This window comes from Megalobrama amblycephala, linkage group LG19 (assembly GCF_018812025.1).
Source record: "Megalobrama amblycephala isolate DHTTF-2021 linkage group LG19, ASM1881202v1, whole genome shotgun sequence".
Lineage (NCBI taxonomy): Eukaryota > Metazoa > Chordata > Actinopteri > Cypriniformes > Xenocyprididae > Megalobrama > Megalobrama amblycephala.
In genome coordinates, this window is record NC_063062.1 from 33,881,262 (window position 1) to 33,901,973 (window position 20,712).

The 20,712-nt window shown below is 37.0% G+C and overlaps 1 protein-coding gene across 1 annotated transcript; it reads right to left on the minus strand.

The window, feature by feature from the left end:
* Positions 1–5,609: 5,609 nt before the first annotated feature.
* LOC125254564 (E3 ubiquitin-protein ligase TRIM35-like) lies at positions 5,610–16,439 on the minus strand. The gene is made up of 6 exons (XM_048169221.1): positions 15,815–16,439; positions 15,622–15,717; positions 14,903–15,133; positions 14,803–14,825; positions 14,603–14,721; positions 5,610–6,663 (listed from the first exon to the last, which is right to left on the minus strand). The coding sequence occupies exons 1-6, from the start codon at positions 16,208–16,210 to the stop codon at positions 6,200–6,202; spliced, it is 1,329 nt and encodes a 442-aa protein (XP_048025178.1). The 5' UTR covers positions 16,211–16,439; the 3' UTR covers positions 5,610–6,199.
* Positions 16,440–20,712: the final 4,273 nt, after the last annotated feature.

The window sequence follows — 20,712 nt, forward strand, 5'->3', positions numbered from 1 at the left end:
AATGTTTAAAATCAAGCAATTTTCCTCACTACAAAAAGAGAAATAGAAATATATTGTGTATTAGAATAAAAGTAAATGCAATTCCATCTAAAGAAAGTGTTAGTTAAGCACAATCACTGGTTTCTACAGTTCATCCTGGTCTGGCAGTGGACATGTGCGAACAATTGAACCTGAGAACCAGGGCCGTCGCCAGAACACACAGAATGGGGGTCATTTCATTTCATAGGGGGCACACTTTATGATCGAGAAACAGACATTCACCCGTATTTATTATAACCAAAATAGACCACATTCAATATTTAAACAGAAAACCAAAACACAAGACAATCCTGTTCTAATGAATGATTAAAATAAAATCCATATCCATAATCCATATGATCTCAACTCAACTTCTCTGAATATTTTCTTTTAACATTTGTAGTAGTATATTCTTCGTTACTCGTTGCATAGTGTTCGTCACATAACACTCAACACAGTGCCATCTAGTGGCTTTCTTGAGTATTTCATTAGTAGTATATCAATGGTATAATTTCTCAATGGATAGACTATAATTACAATTCAACCTAAAAACACACCAAAACCCATTTGCTTTATGCCTCTACACTTCATACATATGAGTCACAAGAGCTCCTCCTCAACCAACAGCACAACAATAATAAAAACAATACTAGATTGAAAAAATGTGCTAATTTTGTACCTTTAGGAGTACAATGGCTTGTCACTGGGGCAGTACCCTCAAGAGTACACCCGTTGTACCCTTTCACATTGTACATATATGTACCTTTGCAGTATGTACCTTTCAAAGGCAAATATGTACCTCTGCTGCCTAAATTGTATCTTATAGTGCAATGATACTGTAATGTACCTTTAAAAATTGAGCAGATTTGTCCTTTTAAGGGCATTGCCCCAGTGACAAGCCTTTTGTTCTTTGTGATGGCAAATTTATACTTTATACATCACATTAAAATGGCTGGAATGCTGTTTATCCCATTTATTAAACATTCAAAACTATTACATTCTCACATTTTTCACAGGATGAATGTTTTAAGCTCTGTCACAATGTCATAACAGGATGCAGATATTGAGCAATTTTACTTTTTTCAAAAACAGTTGTTTACTCTAACTTTTTAAAAGTTGCAAAAAGCAAGAATATTAAGCTTAATATATTAAACTTCTTTTTCAAAATCAGTACAACCCATTTCATTAAACTTATTTTAAACATGTAATGTAAAAAATTTTTCCAAACGGCACTAGATCTCATTAAGTAAATTTTTCTACTACATTCGACACTTTCTAAAAACAGTTTTGAACATCAAGAATCAAAAAGCAATCTTTTTTCAACAGTACACATTTCATTCATTGTAACTTTATACCTTTAAAACATAATCACATTTATCACAAACACACATTTCAACAAACACAGTCCTACACATTTAATTTGAACTTTTTAAACATTCTTGAGGATCACAGAAATGTATCATCAGCAGAGGGCCTGAAAGTCCATCTCTTGCCCTGGTTTTATAACAGTCCATTCAAAGTCAACTTGTGCATTTCATCTGTCCTGTAGCTCATTGGTTTTCTCCAGATCATTGTGACAGTCCATGTTCTCAAAATCATTGTCATTGTCCATGTAGATCATCATGAGGTAGAACAAGCTTCCTATGCTTTCGATAGACATGACACCTGAAAGACTCATATATTGTAAAAGATGACTTGCAGTTATTCAGTCCACAAGATGCTGAAATTGGGTTTATGTTTGTGAACCAGACCAACATGCTGAATTAGTTTCATTAAGGTGAAGGTTTTCCTTCTACACCTTGTGCATTGATATGGTTGTGGCATTTTTAGTACAGGATATTAATTATTTGGGTGACAGTTATTGGAAGGGGCTCGCCACCCACCTCCGTAATCTTTGCTATGGCATGCTGCAGGAAGGTTATGGATAATAGGGATGGGCATTTTTCCAAAATATTGTATTTGAATATTTGGGCTCATAAAAAAAACAAATATTCGAATATTTCTGGGCCTTTTCTGAACAAGCTTACGATTAGGCAATATACACAACAAACGTACTTTATATCTTAAGCTTTTCTTTTAGTTCAAAGCACTAAACAATTATGTGCAAACAAAAATATATAAAGAACAAAAGCATTTAAACTCAAGCAGCGCGAACGAGAAAAACGCTTATAAAGCAGACAGCGCCAGTTATCGTACAAAACGTACATAATACACCTGAGTCAGTATAAGGTTATTGTGTTTATATTGTTTCACATGTTCATGTTGAGAAAAACAATAATATCCACATGCTTGGGTGAGAAAACGAGTTGCGCTGACAGACGTTGCAGAAACACAAAGATAACGATAATACATAACGGTGTGCTAAGCTAAGTTTCTAACAGCAGCACTTTGTGTTTTCTGTTCGTAAATACATCTTCCTCGACGAAATTTAAAGGAAACAAATGTCTCAAAGTCATTTTGCTATCAGATCTCGGCTCACTCTGGGATAACTTACAGCTGCGCTTACCTGTCATGAATGCAGTGATGGACAGCTGTCTTTCCTCATTCGACTGGTGTTTTGATTTCATGTGCTTTCTCATTATGGTGGTGATATTATGATAACTCAGTTTCATTAAATCATTTGATCAAAAGTAATTCCAAACTGTGCGAGGCAGATAACATTATGTGATGATCAAATTCAATAAAGTTGTTAAACACGCTCCACAGCGCCACCCGGTGCATTTAGTTATAACTGCGAATTTTAGTGCTTAGGATTTATCATGGATTCACTGCATTTACGGCCAGCAAAGCAAGTAAAATTCAAATAGTATTTTTATTTTTTGAATATTCGACTATTTGTGCACACCCCCAGTGGATAAGCCAAGTTGAAAACATAGTAGGCACTAAAGGCTGCAATTATCCCTTCTTCAACTCTATTCCCCTGCACACCTCCACACCATCCACTTTGACAAGGACTTGAACCCTCTTGGAGAAAGCCATTTCCTGTCAGTTTCTGCCAACTGTATGGTTGGGTATCAGCATCACACTATGAAAAGAAAACTTTGGCCAATGGAGCATTTATCGCAATGTCAGTTTTTTCCAATATCGTGCAGCCCTATTTCATACAGAGAGTATGTTTCGCAGCTAAATATGAACAGTGCAACAAACTGACTCAGTTCTTGCAAATCGACTAATTAACATAATCGGTTACGTTGATGCGCCGTTCCAGCCCTACTTAACTGCATCATATGTTATAAATATAAAAACTACACATTTTGAATGTTTGGCACACCATGTTAACTGAGATTCTTTGTGTGCTTCTTGACCACCCTGATTTATAAAATATCGGCATCAGGCATTAAAATAATCATTATCAGTCGACCAGACAAATATAATACACAATACTCAATGTTATACTTACATTTCTGTAGTCAAAATTTGTTGATTGGATTCTGCTGGCACTGGTTCTAGTGTTAGTGTTACCACCTCCTTCATCTTGTGTACAAATTTGTTAAATTTGGCCTGTTTTTTAAAGGAGCCTTAAAATAAAGATGAGATCATGTTCTCTGTGAGGCCATACTCTATTGTTTCCCCAACCTCCTCATTTTCTGAAGAAAAAAGATCATTGTGAGCTGGAGGTTTTAAAGGGGCTCTAAGTAAGATTTTCACTTTAATAAAGCATAAAAATTCCCCAATATGTTTGCAGATATTTAGGAAACATGCTAAGTTCACCTACTTGTTTCTCAGAATAACAATGTTACAGTCAGACATTCTACTTTGAAATGTGTGTTCCGTGTCGGAATGTCTGTGTTTGTTTTGGTCTGTGCAAAACCGTGTGCTGCAGTTTATCCAATAGTATTTCCACATCACAGTATTGCAGTCATGGAAACCAGCAAACAAACTGTGTCAGAGAATCACAGATTCTCCCTGACCTAAAAAAACTCTAACTCCATCTAAAAATCTCTATGAACAACAGCATATTAAAACAGATAAATCAACTCATCAGCTTACAGTGTGTAAGTCTCCTCAGCTTTCATTGTGAATTGCGCTCCCTATTGTTTCTGGCAACCGCGTCTTTGAACGAGGGGGCGGGCCAAACGGTATTTTGAATTTGGACTGCAGTACCTATTTTGAACACTGAGTGTCATTCCTACATAGAGCCCCTTTAACAGCAGCAATAAAATCAATGTCTTTTTCAATGGACATTCATCAGTATAAAAAAAACAATTACTTTAATTCAGAAAAATACACAGTAACTCTGCACGTATTCACTCTCAGAAAAAAGGTACAAAACTGTCACTGGGGCAGTTCCCTAAGGTACAGAAACTAAAAGGTACTAATATGTACCTTTTAACAGATTAATTTACTTTTTTTTTACCAGTTTACCAGTTTTGATAAATAATGGTAAACAAATTTCACTTGCTGCCTTTGGAAGGGTTCGATGCCGACGCACGCCTCGATCTCCGAGCAAAGTCCAGGCCTTCGCCTCAGTTGACTGCTGCTTACGTAGTTCACTCGTGATTTTTTTGTGTTGTGAATTTTGTTGTGTTTTGTTGCGTTTGGACTGCTCTCTCACTGAATCACCTGAAGTGATTTCTCAGTCAAACAGACGGTATCGAGAGAACAAGCAGCCGTTTTCCTCTGTGAACATGCACTAAATGAATGTTTGACAATTTTGTTGCTTTTTGGAGTTCAGATTTAAAAAACATTCAGATGAAATCCTGCAGGCGCCCGTGTCTTCTCCGTACATTAAATAAATGCACATCCTTGAATGAGTGTGGATTTCCAGCGTATTTACTTGAACTCATCAGGTCGGCTGATATCTATGGTTTGATCCATTCCAGAGGCGCCAAAATCAGAGTTTATAATGGACTGAATAAAACTCTCAGAACTTGACGTGTGATTCACACTGACTGAATATGCACATGAATCACAGTCACACGCTCAGAGCAATATTGATTTAGCCATGTTTATAGTATTAAAGTATTTCTAAGGACAAAAACATGAACTTTATTGGCTTTACTTCAAGTCAGCTGTCACCTTAGGAGCCTCTATGCGCTCGCACACTTGGCACAGCCCTTGCGATGGTTCTGTCATTCATTAATATGAATTCATATGAAAGCCTTTTGCTTGACTACATTATCAAACAGCTAATAATGTGTTGCTAATGTTACACACACCGTTCCTGTTCTTCATCTCAGAGTCAGACAGCTGCCTTCTAACAATCAGTATCTTTACAAACACTTTGAACATCAGTGGAGAAAGGCTTATAGTTCATCATAACATCGCAATAGACTCGCTATATTGATAAATCTACACAATTTTTCACATCAACAGAAAATATACCGGGATAACCTGCTTCTCTGGAGACTTTCCTGCTTCAGAGCAGTCGTAGTTAATGATATGCTAAAGCCTGCCGGCACGTTGTTGTGATTGGTTACAAGGTAGTCTGTGACGTCACAAACACCACCGATTTCAAACCGCGGGTTTTTGGTTTACTGCAGTTTCAAACATAAAATACTCAGCAATGGTGCTGACTTATGAATTTGCACATGATTTGTCTTAAAGCATATTAAAAACACATAGACAAATAAACAACATTAAAAACTTGATTTTCACCTCAGGGGGTCTTTAATAATAATGAGAAATGTTTCTTGAGCATCAGAGACTTCTTTCACAAACATTAAGAAACTTTAATATTCAAACTTTTGGCCTCCAGTGTTCATCAATCCAACAGAGTTTAGTAACAGTGAAATGATTTTGAAGGTCATGTGTCATGATCCCTAATGAGATTGTGAAGAGAACTGCTTAGTCCTGAGCTGGACATTTCCTTTCTGACCGCTTAAGATCATATTTATTATAAATTATAAATTTAATGGCTGATATTTTATTTTATATTTAATTGTTTAGTTTTTTTGACAATAAGATAAACAATCAATGACTTTACATTAATTTTGTCAAACGCTAATGTTTTGTTTAGGATTTGTAAAACTATGTAAAACTCATCAACACAATGAATGAGTTCAAATTAACACAACATGCATTACCCCTAAACACCCATTAATGTGTACAAATTGAAAAAGTTTTTTTTTATATTAACATATTTCTGCTTTACAGTATTATACTATAATTTCTACAAAAACATTACATGATTTATTTATTTATGATGAAAGCAGAAGATCCAGACCTACAGGAGTGACGATTACTGACTATTGACCGGTAAGATCCTCAGAGAGGAACAACTGAAGAATGGAAAGAGTGTGTCAGTGAAGGTGGTTGTGAGTGTGTGTAGATGTGTGTTAGTTACAGGATCAGAGAATGACACCGTTCCTCTGTCATAGTCCAGATTCACTCTCACTCGATCAAGCTTCTGTTTAAACTGTCTGCACTCCACACCCCAGGCATCAGTGTTAAATAAATCTTCTCCCTTCCTCTGGTTTGATGCTGTAGTTACTCCAAGAATCCAGTCTGAACTCTCTTTAAGCTCCACATCCCAGCAGTGTGTTCCTGAGTTAAATCCCTCTGAACCCAGAACACAGGGATAATAGTCAAATCTCTCTGGATTATCAGGAAGAGGTTGTTTGATCTCGCTGTTTCTCACACTGGTCAGATCATCAGACAGGACGAGACGTGGATTCGCCGTGTTTGGATCCAGAATGACAGGAGCTGATGAGACACAATCAACAGATGCTTTTATTCTGATGTTCATATAATGATCAAGAGTGAACCAACACAGATTATTATGAATTATGACAATGTTGATCAAACACACTTTCCTCTGATCACTGTCAGTGCTGTTATTAGTTTCACACTCATTTTATCATCAACTACAAACATTAAATGTGTGATTCAGACATTTGTGTCCATCAATTAAAGACTCTCACAGTCTTTATTGGTTTAAAATAGTTTATTCTCACTGTCTGTTGTGTTTGACTAACTAATTATGTTGGCTTGAGAAATTATTATTGTTTCTGAGGTTAAATTTTCTGATCGTAACTCCTCTGAACAACCACCAAACCCTCACACTCTTCTGACTCGGGTTACTTTATCTCTTATATCTGATCAGACTTACGGTTTTCATAAAAATGACGATCAAAACTCTGTAAAATCCCACAGACTATCATTGACAGAAAGTTCAAATGAGACAAAACTGATCAAACTCCAGCTGACAAAAAATCAAATCTAAACTGATTCCCTGTAACGAATCATCACTCAGGCTGGGATCCATTTGCATGCTTTATTAAGTTAAGAGCGTAGATTTGAGCTGACAGATTTCATGTAAAATCATGTAGTATTTGATGGTCACAGACTCGATTCTTTAGCTTCAGATTTTGATTCCATCCAGTCGGAGGATTTCAAACATGTTTGATATTTTGAGCTGATTTTAGGACACATTTCAGTGTATGATGTGTGTTGCTAATAAATACAGTACAGTCATACGCTGTCCAGACAGTGCAGGGTGCGAAATCACAAAGATCAGAAAAAAATGGAGACTACAGTACAAGATCAGGTAAAAAGGAAAAACTTAGTCATTCAGTTCACAAATCACAAGCTTGGCGCTTGACAAGTGATCATGTTGAGACACTATAATACACCGCTTACAGCCACTAGATGGTATGAAGGCCGTAAAGCTAAATATGTCTTTAGACGTTACGTGTACAGACCATAGATTGTAAAAAAATATGGATGTAGTGAGTTTTGAGGTGAAAATGAGGCCGTTGCCATCTTTGCTGCATGTTGACGTCACATGTCACTCTCGGATAACTGAAAATGGGCAAAGAGGCGGGACATGGTTGAACTGAGGTGCCATGGTTACTGAAGCCACGCCTCCTAGCTCGACGTGACCATGTTAGCAGGCAAAAGAGCTATCTATCTTAAATACTATCTAAAATATTTTTAATGATAACAAGTTCGTTAGAAAGTTCTAAATGTGTATTGGCAATCTACGGTGTCTTTTTTAAGATATAGATGCTCCAGCAGCAGCATTTGTGTTGCATGTTGGGTGTGTAAATAACAACACGAAAAATCAAACGGGACTTCATACCTTTATAATGAAATAGTGATCAATCCAATCCGTGGCACTTAATTGGGTAAAATATCCATGAGTGTCAATTTGCAAAACAAAATAAAAACAGCACTTTTTGTACACAAAAGCGTTAAATCCATGAGAAATATATATATAATCCCAGAGTCCCCGCGGATCCTTAAAAAGTCTTAAATTGTATGGAATGTCTTGAATTTCCTCAAGGGAGGAGGGTCATTCTACAGGAACGTCCACTTTTCTGTCCCTAGACTTTACAGAAATATTTTTTATATTTTAATATGAAACCATATGTTATTTGAACAATTAAGCCTTCTTGAGCATCAGTGTGGCAATTATTTGTTTTTTAATTAATTATAATAATTCCAAGCGCCACAGAAGAGCTCGTCCCCACAGTCATGTACAGAGGGAAAGTGCTTTATTTTGAGCTCACAAACAGGTTTTTCTACCATTTCTGATACAATAATGTATGCATAACTATCAAATATATAATGTAAATGACATAAACAAACCAAATGCCAAATAAATATTATAAAATATATAATGAATGTAGTGGTCCCCTGGTGTTGTGTCACTGGTGTTACCTTTAACAAAAATCTCTTATTTTGAAAGAAAAAACGACACTGATGACATCACTTGACTTCCTTCTTCCTGTTTCCTGAAGATCCATGAAGAAAGGCCAATGGAAAGTCCTCTATCTCTTTTCAGTTATCAGAAATTTTAATTAGAAAATCATAATTTCATATGAAGCTTTTAGTTGAAGTCACTGGTGTGACCTAATTTATTGTTAGGGAATTAAAAACTAGAATACAAATGGATTAAACTGCTTGATTTAGTGAATATATCATGATTGACAACATGTGGATTGACACCTGCAGCAGCCATTTTGTAAAATGCATTTTTCATGAAAATGTCACTGGTGTTACCCGTTTATAGATCAACTTTATTTAAAGCTGTTCATTTAGTTCTTTTGCATAAAATAGCACTAAGATTACATGATTATAACTTTTCTTTCTCATTGTTAATCCTCCTTTGGTCAGAAATGGCTAAATTAAGGGTATATGGTTAAATCCAGTGCAGTGACTTTACAGACAGCGTATTTTACAGACGTTTTTAAAATGTTGTTTATGATCTTTTACTGACTGCTTTCACTAAGTGTCAATGATAGTCTTTTATTGTACACCAAATGTAAAAATTTAGTCTCATCTGCTTAATTATAGTTGAAGAATAAGGATCTTTGGTCTTATGTATACGTCACTGGAGATTCATTGTGTCACTGGTGTTACTGTTTTTTGTCTGTCACATTAAATAAAATGTGTCATATGTGACATGATAATAATTTTACATTCATTGAATTCTGCTACACTCAAGAATTAAGATTTAAAGGATTGCATCATTACTTGTTTATACCTTTTTTTCAAATATTTTCATTTTTATAGCAAATACATGATTGCACAACTGAATTAACATCATTCAATCACACTTTTAACTAACCTGATTAAAATAAAAAAAAACACAATCTCCTTATTTTTTGCATTATCATTATTATTCTGTAACTCTGACTGCATGTGCTGAAAAAAATGAGAAATAATATTTCATAAAAATGTTTAATAATGCCAGAGAAGTAAGGTAACACCAGTGACAAAAACATGGGTACATGCAGTCTTTAAATAAATGTACAAAAAAAAAAAAAAATCATTAAGCTGTCATTTATGTGTATTCATGAAGTCAAAGTGTAATATAATAATGTGGTCTAAGTTTAAATGTTAAAAAAAGAAATACATTTTAAGACATTTTGTACGGAGCCCTAATCCTGACATAGAAGAAAAAAAAAATTATATCGTGGCCACGAATTAGGAATTCGTTCCCACGATTTAACAATACGTGCGCACATTTTATTAACTCGTTCCCTCGATTTAGTTAAATCGTTCCCACGTTTTATTAATTCTGTTAATTATTATAATTAACGTGTTACTCGTTCTGTAACTTTTTTATGAATGGTGGTGAGAATTTAATATATAATTTGCTGCTGTGATGTAATTATATAAATAATAGTCTGACGCGCTGCATGTTTGCTGTAGCAGTGTGTGTTTTCATTTTCGATTCACTGTAAATGCTACTTTGTGACGTTTAAATTTGGATTTGGGAACGCAACATTCGTCATTAGAATTGTTTTTAATTCTGTTGTTGTTTACAAAGAGAAGTTTCAGTGTCACATGATTCTTCAGAAATGTTGATTTGCTGCTCAAGAAACATTCACTGTTTATATTATCAGTGTTAAAATGCAGCTTTTGCTGCTTAATTTTTGTGGAAATCCAATTTAAACATTTGTGGTAGGATTTAAAAAATAGAAATACTTTAATTCGTCATACTTTAAAGTGATAAAGTGAGTGAAGAGTGAAGACATTAAAAATATTACAGAATATTTCTATTTAATAAATGCTTTAATAAATAATATATTTGATAAATACATGTAATCATTTTAAATATATGCTGTTCTTCTATTTTTCAAAGAAAACTAACAAATATCACCATTTCCACAAAAATATGAAGCAGCACAACCGTTTTCAACATTGATAATAATTCGAAATGTTTCTTGAGCATCAAATCAAATTGTAATGATTTCTGAAGGATCATGTGACACTGAAGACTGGAGTAATGATGCTGAAAATGATCACAGGAATAAATTACATTTTATAAAATATTTTTTTATAAAATATAGAAAACTTTTTTTATTTGTAAGAATATTTCACAATGTTGCTCTTTGTACTGTATTTTTGATCTAATAAATGCGGCCCTGGTGAGCAGAAGGGACTTTTTGATTTTAAAATTGTTTATTTTAAAATCAATAATTGTTTCCAAACTTTTCGCAGGTACTTTAATAATAACAATTCTATCAATACATTTAATATATTATATTATATTAATTATTATTATGATTATTAAATGCTGCTTTTTAATTTTACAGAACAATAATATGCATTATTACAATATATGACATTTCTTTTAATGTGATAAATATATATTATTAAAAAAAGGTGCCGGGGCGTGGTTTGGGTGCAGGGTCAGACTTTCCTGCTTTTTTATCTCTAGCTGATCACATGCCTGATATATTGTGTGTGTGTGTGTGTGTGAGAGAGAGAGAGTGTGTGTGTGTGAGAGAGAGAGAGAGTGTGTGTGTTTCCATCGCAGGTTTGATCTTAAATTTCATGTAAGGTGGTATTAAAAAGGTCTTAAAAATTCTTAAATGTAACTTGTTCATATCTGCAGATACCCTAAACCTGGTGATAAAAAACAAAAAAAATATATAATTTTTTTAATAAATTTTCTTTTTTATTTATTTGACATTTGCTCTCCTACATGTGAGCTGCATCTGGTTCAATATTGTGGTGATAGCATAAGGTTTAGTTTAATAAAGTGTTGTTCATTTTTCACACCCAGATGGCTCCCAAGGGCGGTAACCTCTGGTTTAGAGGCACTTCTCAGCACTCCTTAGGAGTTTCAGAATGGTTAGATGCATTAAAAAGTTTCTAAGCTTAAGATGATACCTATTTTGTGTTATTCCACATTGGAAAACGAACATGGATGGTTCCAGGATCATTGGATACACACTACTGGAAAGATGAGAGACATGTTTTTAGCCGAGTATGTTAAATTATTCCATGAGTAATATCCCGTGATCAACGCAATATATTATGTTGATTTTGGATTCAGGTTAATCGTGAGAATCTGCTTTAAATAATGATGTGCATTTTCTATGATCTGTGCATTTTTCATGAAATTATGAGCACGTGAAATCTACATATTTCCCTTTCTCTGTGTCAGACTTAACTTTGTTTTTTGTTGTTTATTGTTTATGCTAAACTCACCGCAGCTGCATCTTGTAAATAATGCTGCGAGTGGGGCTTCAGGAAGTGACGTCGCCTGCGTCTGTGCAGTGCGACCTGATGCAGCTCCTGAAGTGAGACACAGGGAACAGAAATACTGCAAAATAATAACGCGACTAAACGAGACGAAATAATGTTATAACATTTCGGCTCATCTCGTTTTGGTCAATGAAAATGAAGAGACATTTTAGCATAGTTTTTATTTTGTAAACCACATTTAGTCTCGTTTTTATTCGTCAAAAATATTGCATTATACATTTAATTATAGTCATTGTCACCAGCATCTACGTTGCGTCTCGTTTTCGTCACGTGATAAAGGTTTGTTGACGACGATATTTAGTCATAATTTTCATTGACGAAAGCAACACAAGTGCCTTTAACTCCTAGAGCTCAAGAAATAACTTCATTCATTACACCATCTGGGTTATATTCATACTCTGTTATGACTTCCAGAGATTGATGAATAAAGTGATATTCTGCCTGGAAGGTTGTGCGGTGTATCTGGATGATGTTATTGTTTTCAGTGACACATGGGAACAACATGTGGTACATCTTCGTGCTCTTTTGACCCGTTTGGCAGAGGCATGTCTTACAGGTAACTTGGCAAAGTGTGAGTTTGCGAATGCGACGGTAAGATATTTGGGCAAAGAAGTTGGCCAAGGTGAGGTGTGTCCTATTCAAGCCAAAGATGTGGCTATTCAACATTTCCCTCCCCCATCAACAAAGAAAGAGCTGATGCGTTTTCTGGGTATGGTGGGGTATTATCGGGGGTTTTGCCCAAATTTTTCAACTGTTGTTTCTCCGCTCACTGATTTGCTCAATAATTCTGTCAAGTTTGTTTGGAGTGTAAATTGTCAGAAAGCTTTTTGACAATGTTAAGCTTTTGTTAACCACTGCTCCTGTTCTAGCTGCCCCTGGGCTGAATAGGCCGTTCAAAATACAGGTGGATGCAAGCCAGATTGGAGCTGGGGCTGTTCTGTTGCAAACAGGTCAGACTGGACTTGAACACCATGTAAGTTTCTTTTCTTGTAAGTTTAATACTTATCAAAAGTACTCTTCTGTGATAGAGAAAGAAGCCTTATCTCTAATTTGGGCTCTTCAGCACTTTGATGTGTATGTGGGGGGAGGACTACCTGTGGAGGTTTATTCTGATCATAACACCTTAACGTTTTTACACTCTTTACAGTCCCAGAGTCAGCGGTTGATGCGTTGGATTCTCTTTTTACAACCTTACAGTCTAACTGTAAAACACATCAAGGGTTCAGATAACGTAGTGGCAGATGCGTTATCTTGTGTTCCTGACCACACCGAGTAATAGTGTAGTGTTTGGGCAGTTGTTTCTGTTTTTCTGTGCTCTCTTTGTCTCCTTAATTTGCTTTCAGGATCCAGATTGCTGGGGGTAAGGTGAGCAGTCAAGGAGAATTGAGATAACTGTAAGAACATGATTATACTGGTGGATCGGATATTAAGGTAAAAATAAAAAAAAGAATAGAATTCAAGGAAAGTGTGCTTTTAAACTTTTCATTTTTTGGTTTTGTTCTGTGGTGTTGTGAGGATCCGTTTCATGGGATACAGGATTTTTTAAAGGGGGGTGTGTGACGTCTCAGTGAGTCACTGTGTGTTTCTACCCGAGCTACAGATGATTGGCAGACTGGCGGTGATTGGCTGACGTAGTGTTGCACCTGCACGAAATCAACGCTCTTTAAAAAAGGGATTTGTTCGAACTGATGGTGGGAAGAGACTTGGTGCTTGTTGGCATTTGTATGTCATGAGGCTGCCGGTGCTCTCGAGGGATATGGAGGTTGCGGGAGACCACCGCTGCACTCGAGGAGTTCTCGTTCTGATCCGTCTTCCCTAGAACGGATTTTGGACCTTAATCTTCCGTTGGTTGGTTGTTTGAACTGGTTACACTACCACTTACACACTATTCATCTATACTGACTACTAAACATTTTAATGTTTATTTTCTTTAGTTTAATAAATTGTTTTGTAACGAAGCGGTTGTGTGGCGTCTCCCTATTTTTGTTGCGTTCCTTGACAAAGAACCGTAACACTGGAAATTATGTATTATGTTACATTAAATATAAACAGCGACTGATAATGGATTAAAGAAAACAACATAGAGAAAACTACACCATTTACCTCTCACTCCTGTTGTAATCTGTCCATACTGACTGTGTCTACCCACCCCTGTCCATCTCCAAACACACTTGACTGGCATCTTCTACTCCTGCAGGTCATCTTATCTCCTGCGTTTGTTTCGCCTGTCTGTCATGTGTCTTCTGACAATGAGGTGCATGTTTCTGTTTGTGTTGGGAACGATTTTAAAGTCGTGTAGTGTATGATCCCCAGCCTTTCTCTGTAACCATTTACAAAGTCGGCAAGTGTATGATGCCTGCTGTTTAAAAAAGTTGTGTAGTGTATTCCATTTTTTATCGACTAGTTAAAACATTCTGACTGAGTTTAACACACAAAGACTGTTTCCTTCGACTGAAGCCGATTTAAATGCTCAGAAACAGAATTTAAACAAACACCGACTGAACGCAACTGGCTCTGACTCGGCATGATCAGTCGTAAGTATGAAATTACATTCATAATCTATCTATCTATCATGAAGCACCTCTAACTCTCCACCCCTCCATCATTTCCAGCTCAGATCTTCTGCAGTCAGACTCACTGTTTTGGACGATGTCCTGCATCTTCTTCCAGACTCTGAACGGCAGGTTGCCCAAGTAACGTGGCACATGAATCAAAGCTCCAGAAGCCATCTGTGGATCCGGCCGTGATCTCTGGACTCTGGAAGAACATTCAGGAGTCAGAACTGCAGTGGCTTTGGATCAGAACCAGAGAGACCAGAGACAGGAGCAGATCACTCACCTTTCCTTTGAGACTGGAAACTCCTGCAGAACAAACACACCATTTATCATCAAGAACTCAATCAATGAACCAATGATCAACCAATGATCTGAAATCAGACCTTCAGAAAGCAGACGTCACTGGCTTTCATCATCTCCTCCATGTCTTTGATTGTGTGTGAAAGAGCTGAGATGTGTCTGTTCATCTCCTCCAGCTTCTCCTTCATCATCTGCTTCTTCTGCTCCTCTTCCTCCCTCAGTGCAGTGATTGTAGCTTCTTCTTCATCTCTGAGAAACCGATGAAGCTTCTCAAACTGCTGTTTAATCTGACGCTCTGTGTGCTCAGCTTGAGACTGAAATCAGATCACATTCACTTCAATCATCTCAAAGACCAACTGATTCTGGAGCAGCATGAAGAGTGAGTGAGTAAATGTGGGTTAGTTCACTACAACTTTAATTTCTGAAGCACTAGTGCTGTAGTAGTAGATGTTCTGTGTCTGTAGGGTGAAAATACACACTATCAATCACATCCTCAGGTAGATTCATAATGTCAGCAGTTCAGTTCAGGGCTCATGAATATTAATCACTTTGTGTTCGGCCAAATGAAAACACGGAAGGTGAGTGCTAGCCAATGGGATTAGGACTGACACATTATTCCCGCCCACTGCTGAATAACCAGCTGACAGAGATATACACACTTGATCATCGATATACACGAACGACTGTGTGTGTGTGTGTGTGTGTGTGTTTCAGTCAATAAAGGAACATGTAATTATATCACACAAATCAATTCAGCTCTTCTAAACAAACTCTTGAATATGTCAAAAGAATCAATCCTCACCTTGATGTGTTGAACTGTTTTCTCAAACTCTCCTTTAATGTTTTCATTATGTTTAAGTTTCTCTTGTAAGGACTTCAGTGCTGTATTGAGATCCTCCTAGAATTTAAAGTGAAAATCTATAAGACACCAGAGATTTCTGTAATATGTTCATATATGTAATACATAAGCTGAAACAAGTGTTAATCCGTCTTACCTTATATGATGAAACCACTTCACCGATGGGTCTGAATTTATGATTGTCGTGTTGTTTTGAATCTCTGCACACTAAACACACAGGCTGTTTGTCCTCCAGACAGAAGAGTTTGAGTTTCTCACTGTGTAAACTGCAGATCTCCTCAGATCCTGATGAACGCCTCTCATTTCTCTCCTTCAGGATCGACTCACACAAGTTCTTTAATGCGAGATTAACTGGAGGTTCATCTTTTGAGGATCTTCTCCTGCAGACAGGACACTCCTGAGTTTCCCTGATTCTCCAGAACTGTTGAAGACACTCTTTACAGAAACTGTGACTACATGACAGAAGAACAGGAACACTGAAGATTTCATGACACACGGGACAAATATAATCATCTTCAGCTGCTGAAGCCATTTTCACTGTTTGAGCTCCTGCAGTCTAAACTTTACTTTCACTTTCTGAATGATGTTTTCAAAAATGAATAACCTCAAAGATCTGCTGTCTGTTCAGAAACAAACTTCTCAAAAATCCTTCTTGAAAGTTTTTCTCTTTGTTCTTCATTGATAGACGACTCTTTTATGCTTTTGTCGAGACAAAATTAGTATGACAGAAAGGAGAAATAACAAGTCAGTCTCTTCCTGGTAAATGTTGAAAGAGTTTCTGAACAGTGGGTGTGTTTGAACAGGGCAAAGTACAACATAAGGATATTTTCAGGTTAAAGTTCCAGTGATAAACACACGTCTGATCATGTTGATGATTGTCAGTGTTAAAGGTCCCGTTCTTCGTGATCCCATGTTTCAAACTTTAGTTAGTTTGTAATGTTGTTGTTAGAGTATAAATAAAATCTGTAAAATTTTAAAGCTCAAAGTTCAATGCCAAGCGAGATATTTTATTTAACAGAAGTCGCCTACATCGAACGGCCAGTTTGGACTACATCCCTCTACTTCCTTCTTTAATGACGTCACTAAAACAGTTTATTGACTAACCTCCGCCCACAGGAATACACAAGAGTTGCGTTTGTAGAGTGTGTTTGTCGCCATGTCGTCGAAACGCTGTTATTTTCATCCCGCAGTCCAATCACCGGGTCTGATTCCGGCTCAAATTGATAGGGTAAAATTAAAGACATGTTTACAATAACACTGAGCGCGTGCATCTCCACGTTATGGTAAGAGGCGTGACCTTTCCGGGCAAGGAGCGCTAAGCTGCTGTCGAATCACAACACAGGAACCGCTGGCACAATCAGAACTCAGAACTTATGTATTTCTGAAGGAGGGACTTCATAGAACAAGGAAGTCATCAGCCCGTTTTTATGACAGTGGAAACAGCGGTATACAGATAAGTAAATTATGTGAAAAATACTGTGTTTTTTTACACGCGAAACATGAACACATGTTATATTGCACACTATAAACACAATCAAAGCTTCAAAAAAACACGAAAAACGGGACCTTTAAATAAATAACTTGCACTGTAAAAAAAAATCTGTAATTTTTTATAAAACAGTTTTATTTTACAGATCTTTCCTGTATATTGAATATTCTGTAAAATTACAGAAATATAATGTAAATTTAGTACATATCCGCCGTAAAATAATGTGAAAACATGTAACTGTGAAATAAAATAAGCAGGTAAAATACACATTTTCTAAACTTATCTTTATTATTATATGTTGTTTTTAGCATTTTGAACCGTCCGAATGCCTGAGTCGTTAAACCAATGACTGTGTGTTTTAATTTTTCAAACGGTGTTTGAAAAAAATTACGTATCAGTTGACGGTAAAGTGTAGTTTTGTTATTTACTTGACATTATCAAAGTCATAACGTTAGTCCCTTATTTTGTTTAGGCTTTCTGTTGCATTTTGTTTCCATTCTAAGTTAGGCCTACTGCCATTTTTCCATCTGAGGAAAAAATGTAACGTAAGTTACTTTGCCAAACACGACGAGTAGCGTGGATTTATAATTTTTTGGGACTGAATCTACATAAATTTTTATATATATATACATATATATTAGTACCGGTCAAAAGATTGGAAACATCTCAGCTAACAAAAAAAGGTCCCCAGAATGTCCCCTGAATGGCCTCTGCGAACGTCCCCCGAACGTCCATGTAGCGTTCACGGGGACGTTCACAGGACGTTCAGCGGCCATTCGGGACGTTTAGGGGACTTTAGATTAAGTTCCCTTGTTGTTTTTTATTTTACTTCTAGGTTAACAAAAGAAAACAAACACGTTGTAAGGAGCAAAATACGTGTACTTATTTATAAATTAACAGTTTTATAATTGTTTTGCTCTTTCCGTGTGTGTGTTAGGCAAACATGCAGTTGTGTGTGCACGCGCGTCTCTCGTTGTCAGCTGTGGTAGTCCGATGGCAGTTTTTTCGTTGGCTTCTAACCTAAAACGACAAAATGAACACATTCAATCATGTATCAGGTATCGTTTGTCTATTAAAAACATTTGTTACTGTCAATTTGGGTTTAGTTAGACAAGATTAGCGCACTTTTGAAGTCAGCCGCGACGGACAACAACTTCCGCAAACATTTGTAAATGTAATCTTGTCATATAATTTAAAATTTACAAGATAAACAGTGGTTAAGGTAGCCAATGTCTACTAAACTAAAATTTAAAATACCTTTTCGGCCGAAGAAAGAGAAAACTCTTCTGAGAAAATCACCCGCAGGACCGTTAACTCTCGAAGCAGCTGAGCGTTGCCATGGATACATGCGCGTACCCTAAAGAATGACGTCACTCGATCGTCACTCGCTTGTATCTCCCAGCTACACTTTTTGCCACATGCTGGAGCCAAGATGGCGTCGTCATAGGAGGGCACGTAAGTGTGGGTTGCTAAGGTGATGTGGTGAAACAACTTACTGGTTACCACTTTTCTTGTTTAATTTGCATGAACTACTTATCTACTGCACATATCTGTGAAATGTGAATTATATGGGTAAATCTAAAAGAAGAACGAGAGGAAAGCAAAACCTTAATGTAACTTCAAACTGCGTTTCTGACTCGAACAAAAGTGAACGCTCAGATCTCAACAGCATTTACCTCAAAACCATGGACGTGACGAGCGAGGGCGAAGCAATAGAGGTGTATGACTCGACGCCAATTTTCGTTGAGGGGGCTCTTGATACTCCCTTTCCTGAAACTCCTGTGAAACCGACGGCCAAAAAAACCAAACGTCAGGAGGAAAGATGTCCAGAAAGAAGCGATGGAAATGCGAGTATACTATCTGCAATACGAGAACTGTCTGCGAAACATGATGAAACTTTCAAAAAAATTGCAACAATTGAAATGACAACCGATTCTACATCTAAAATGCTTGAAAGTCTCTCATCGACGGTTCATCAACTGGTATTGGATGTAGGACAACACAGCGAAACATTGAAATGTCTTGATGGTGAGATAAAAACTTTGAAAGAGGAAAATAAATCCCTGAGGGCCGGTCTGTATAAGTGCAGATGTTAGCTGGAGATGGCTGCTCAAGTTGCACGGGGTCAAAGAAAGAGCAGGGGGGATGTCAGGAGGGTGGTAATTGACATTTTCGGGACAATGGCACCTGATGTTTGCGACAGCTTAAATCAGTGTTTCTCAAACTGGGGTACGCGGACCCCTGGGGGTACGTGAGGTGACAAAAGGGGGTACGCGAACAAAATGCGGAGTAGTTCATTTAACTCTACCATACCTTAAAATAATATTAAAACCGAACATGTATTTTTAACTGGCAAAATGCCGTAAATCCATTACATTTAATCAAATTACCGCATGTTTTGCAGTCTAAAATGACTGCATCCACACAAGCAGCATGCATATGATAGATTGCGTGCCGAATCTGCTGCCTTAAATCACGCTAAATTACTGCCGTTCTCGAGAATGCACCTTTGTAAAAGTGGGGATTTAGCACTTGCATGAAGAACAAATATAGACACAGATAGTGGATTTATATCAATTTAAGACATACCTTGTGTGAGTTCTTGTATTTAATGTTGATAACGAGGGAGAATGCAATTGTACCCAAATATCCACATGACTGCAAACGTGCATTATTATACAACAGGTCAAAAAACAAAATGTACATTTTAAACACAGTACTGTCAGTATTTACTCTATTTTGCAATGAAAAAATATTTCTAACGAAAACCAGAGCAGAACTAGCCTACAACACACGAATGCGGCTTTGAACGAATCGTGAGAGTCAATGATTCAGTGATTCATTCACAGCCACTTGCTTCGTTACAGAATGAATGACTCTATGACTCACTCATAAAAACAGTGACTTGCTGCCACCTACTGGCAGTTTTAGTTTAATATTTAAAAGTATCACTTCGTTTTACCATCATTGCATATTTCTCTATTAAACATTTTTTATTTAAAACATTATTTATTTTATAAAGTTATTCATAAACGTAAGAATATGCACTGGAAAATCAATTTAGGGGGCAAATATTGTCCCTTAATGGAAAAGGTGTGACTGCAGTCGAAGTGGAAGAGACGGGGTACGCAGAAGGATGGGAATCCCTTCAGGGGGTACTCCACGCTAAAAAGTTTGAGAACCACTGGCTTAAATGACGGCGTGGATATAGCTCATCGACTGGGTCCTGCAAGGGATGACGGAAAGGCAAGAGCCATCATTGTCTTGTTCTCCTTCCGCCGGGTGCGAGATAGCATCTGGCGGGCTGCAAGACGATGCAAGTATCTGGAAGACAACGGTCTTCGTCTGACAGAACCCCTATCTCCAGAAGACAGGGCAGCGAGGGAGAAACTCTGGCCTCAAGTTAAAGCAGCAAGGGACGCTGGTAAGAAGGCTTCGTTCCGCTCCTCGTTCGCGTTGATTGATGGAAAGAAACACTTCTTCTCGGACGTAAAGTAGCCTAGTGTTGACTTTGTTCTTTGTTGACTCTATGATTAATAAGCAAC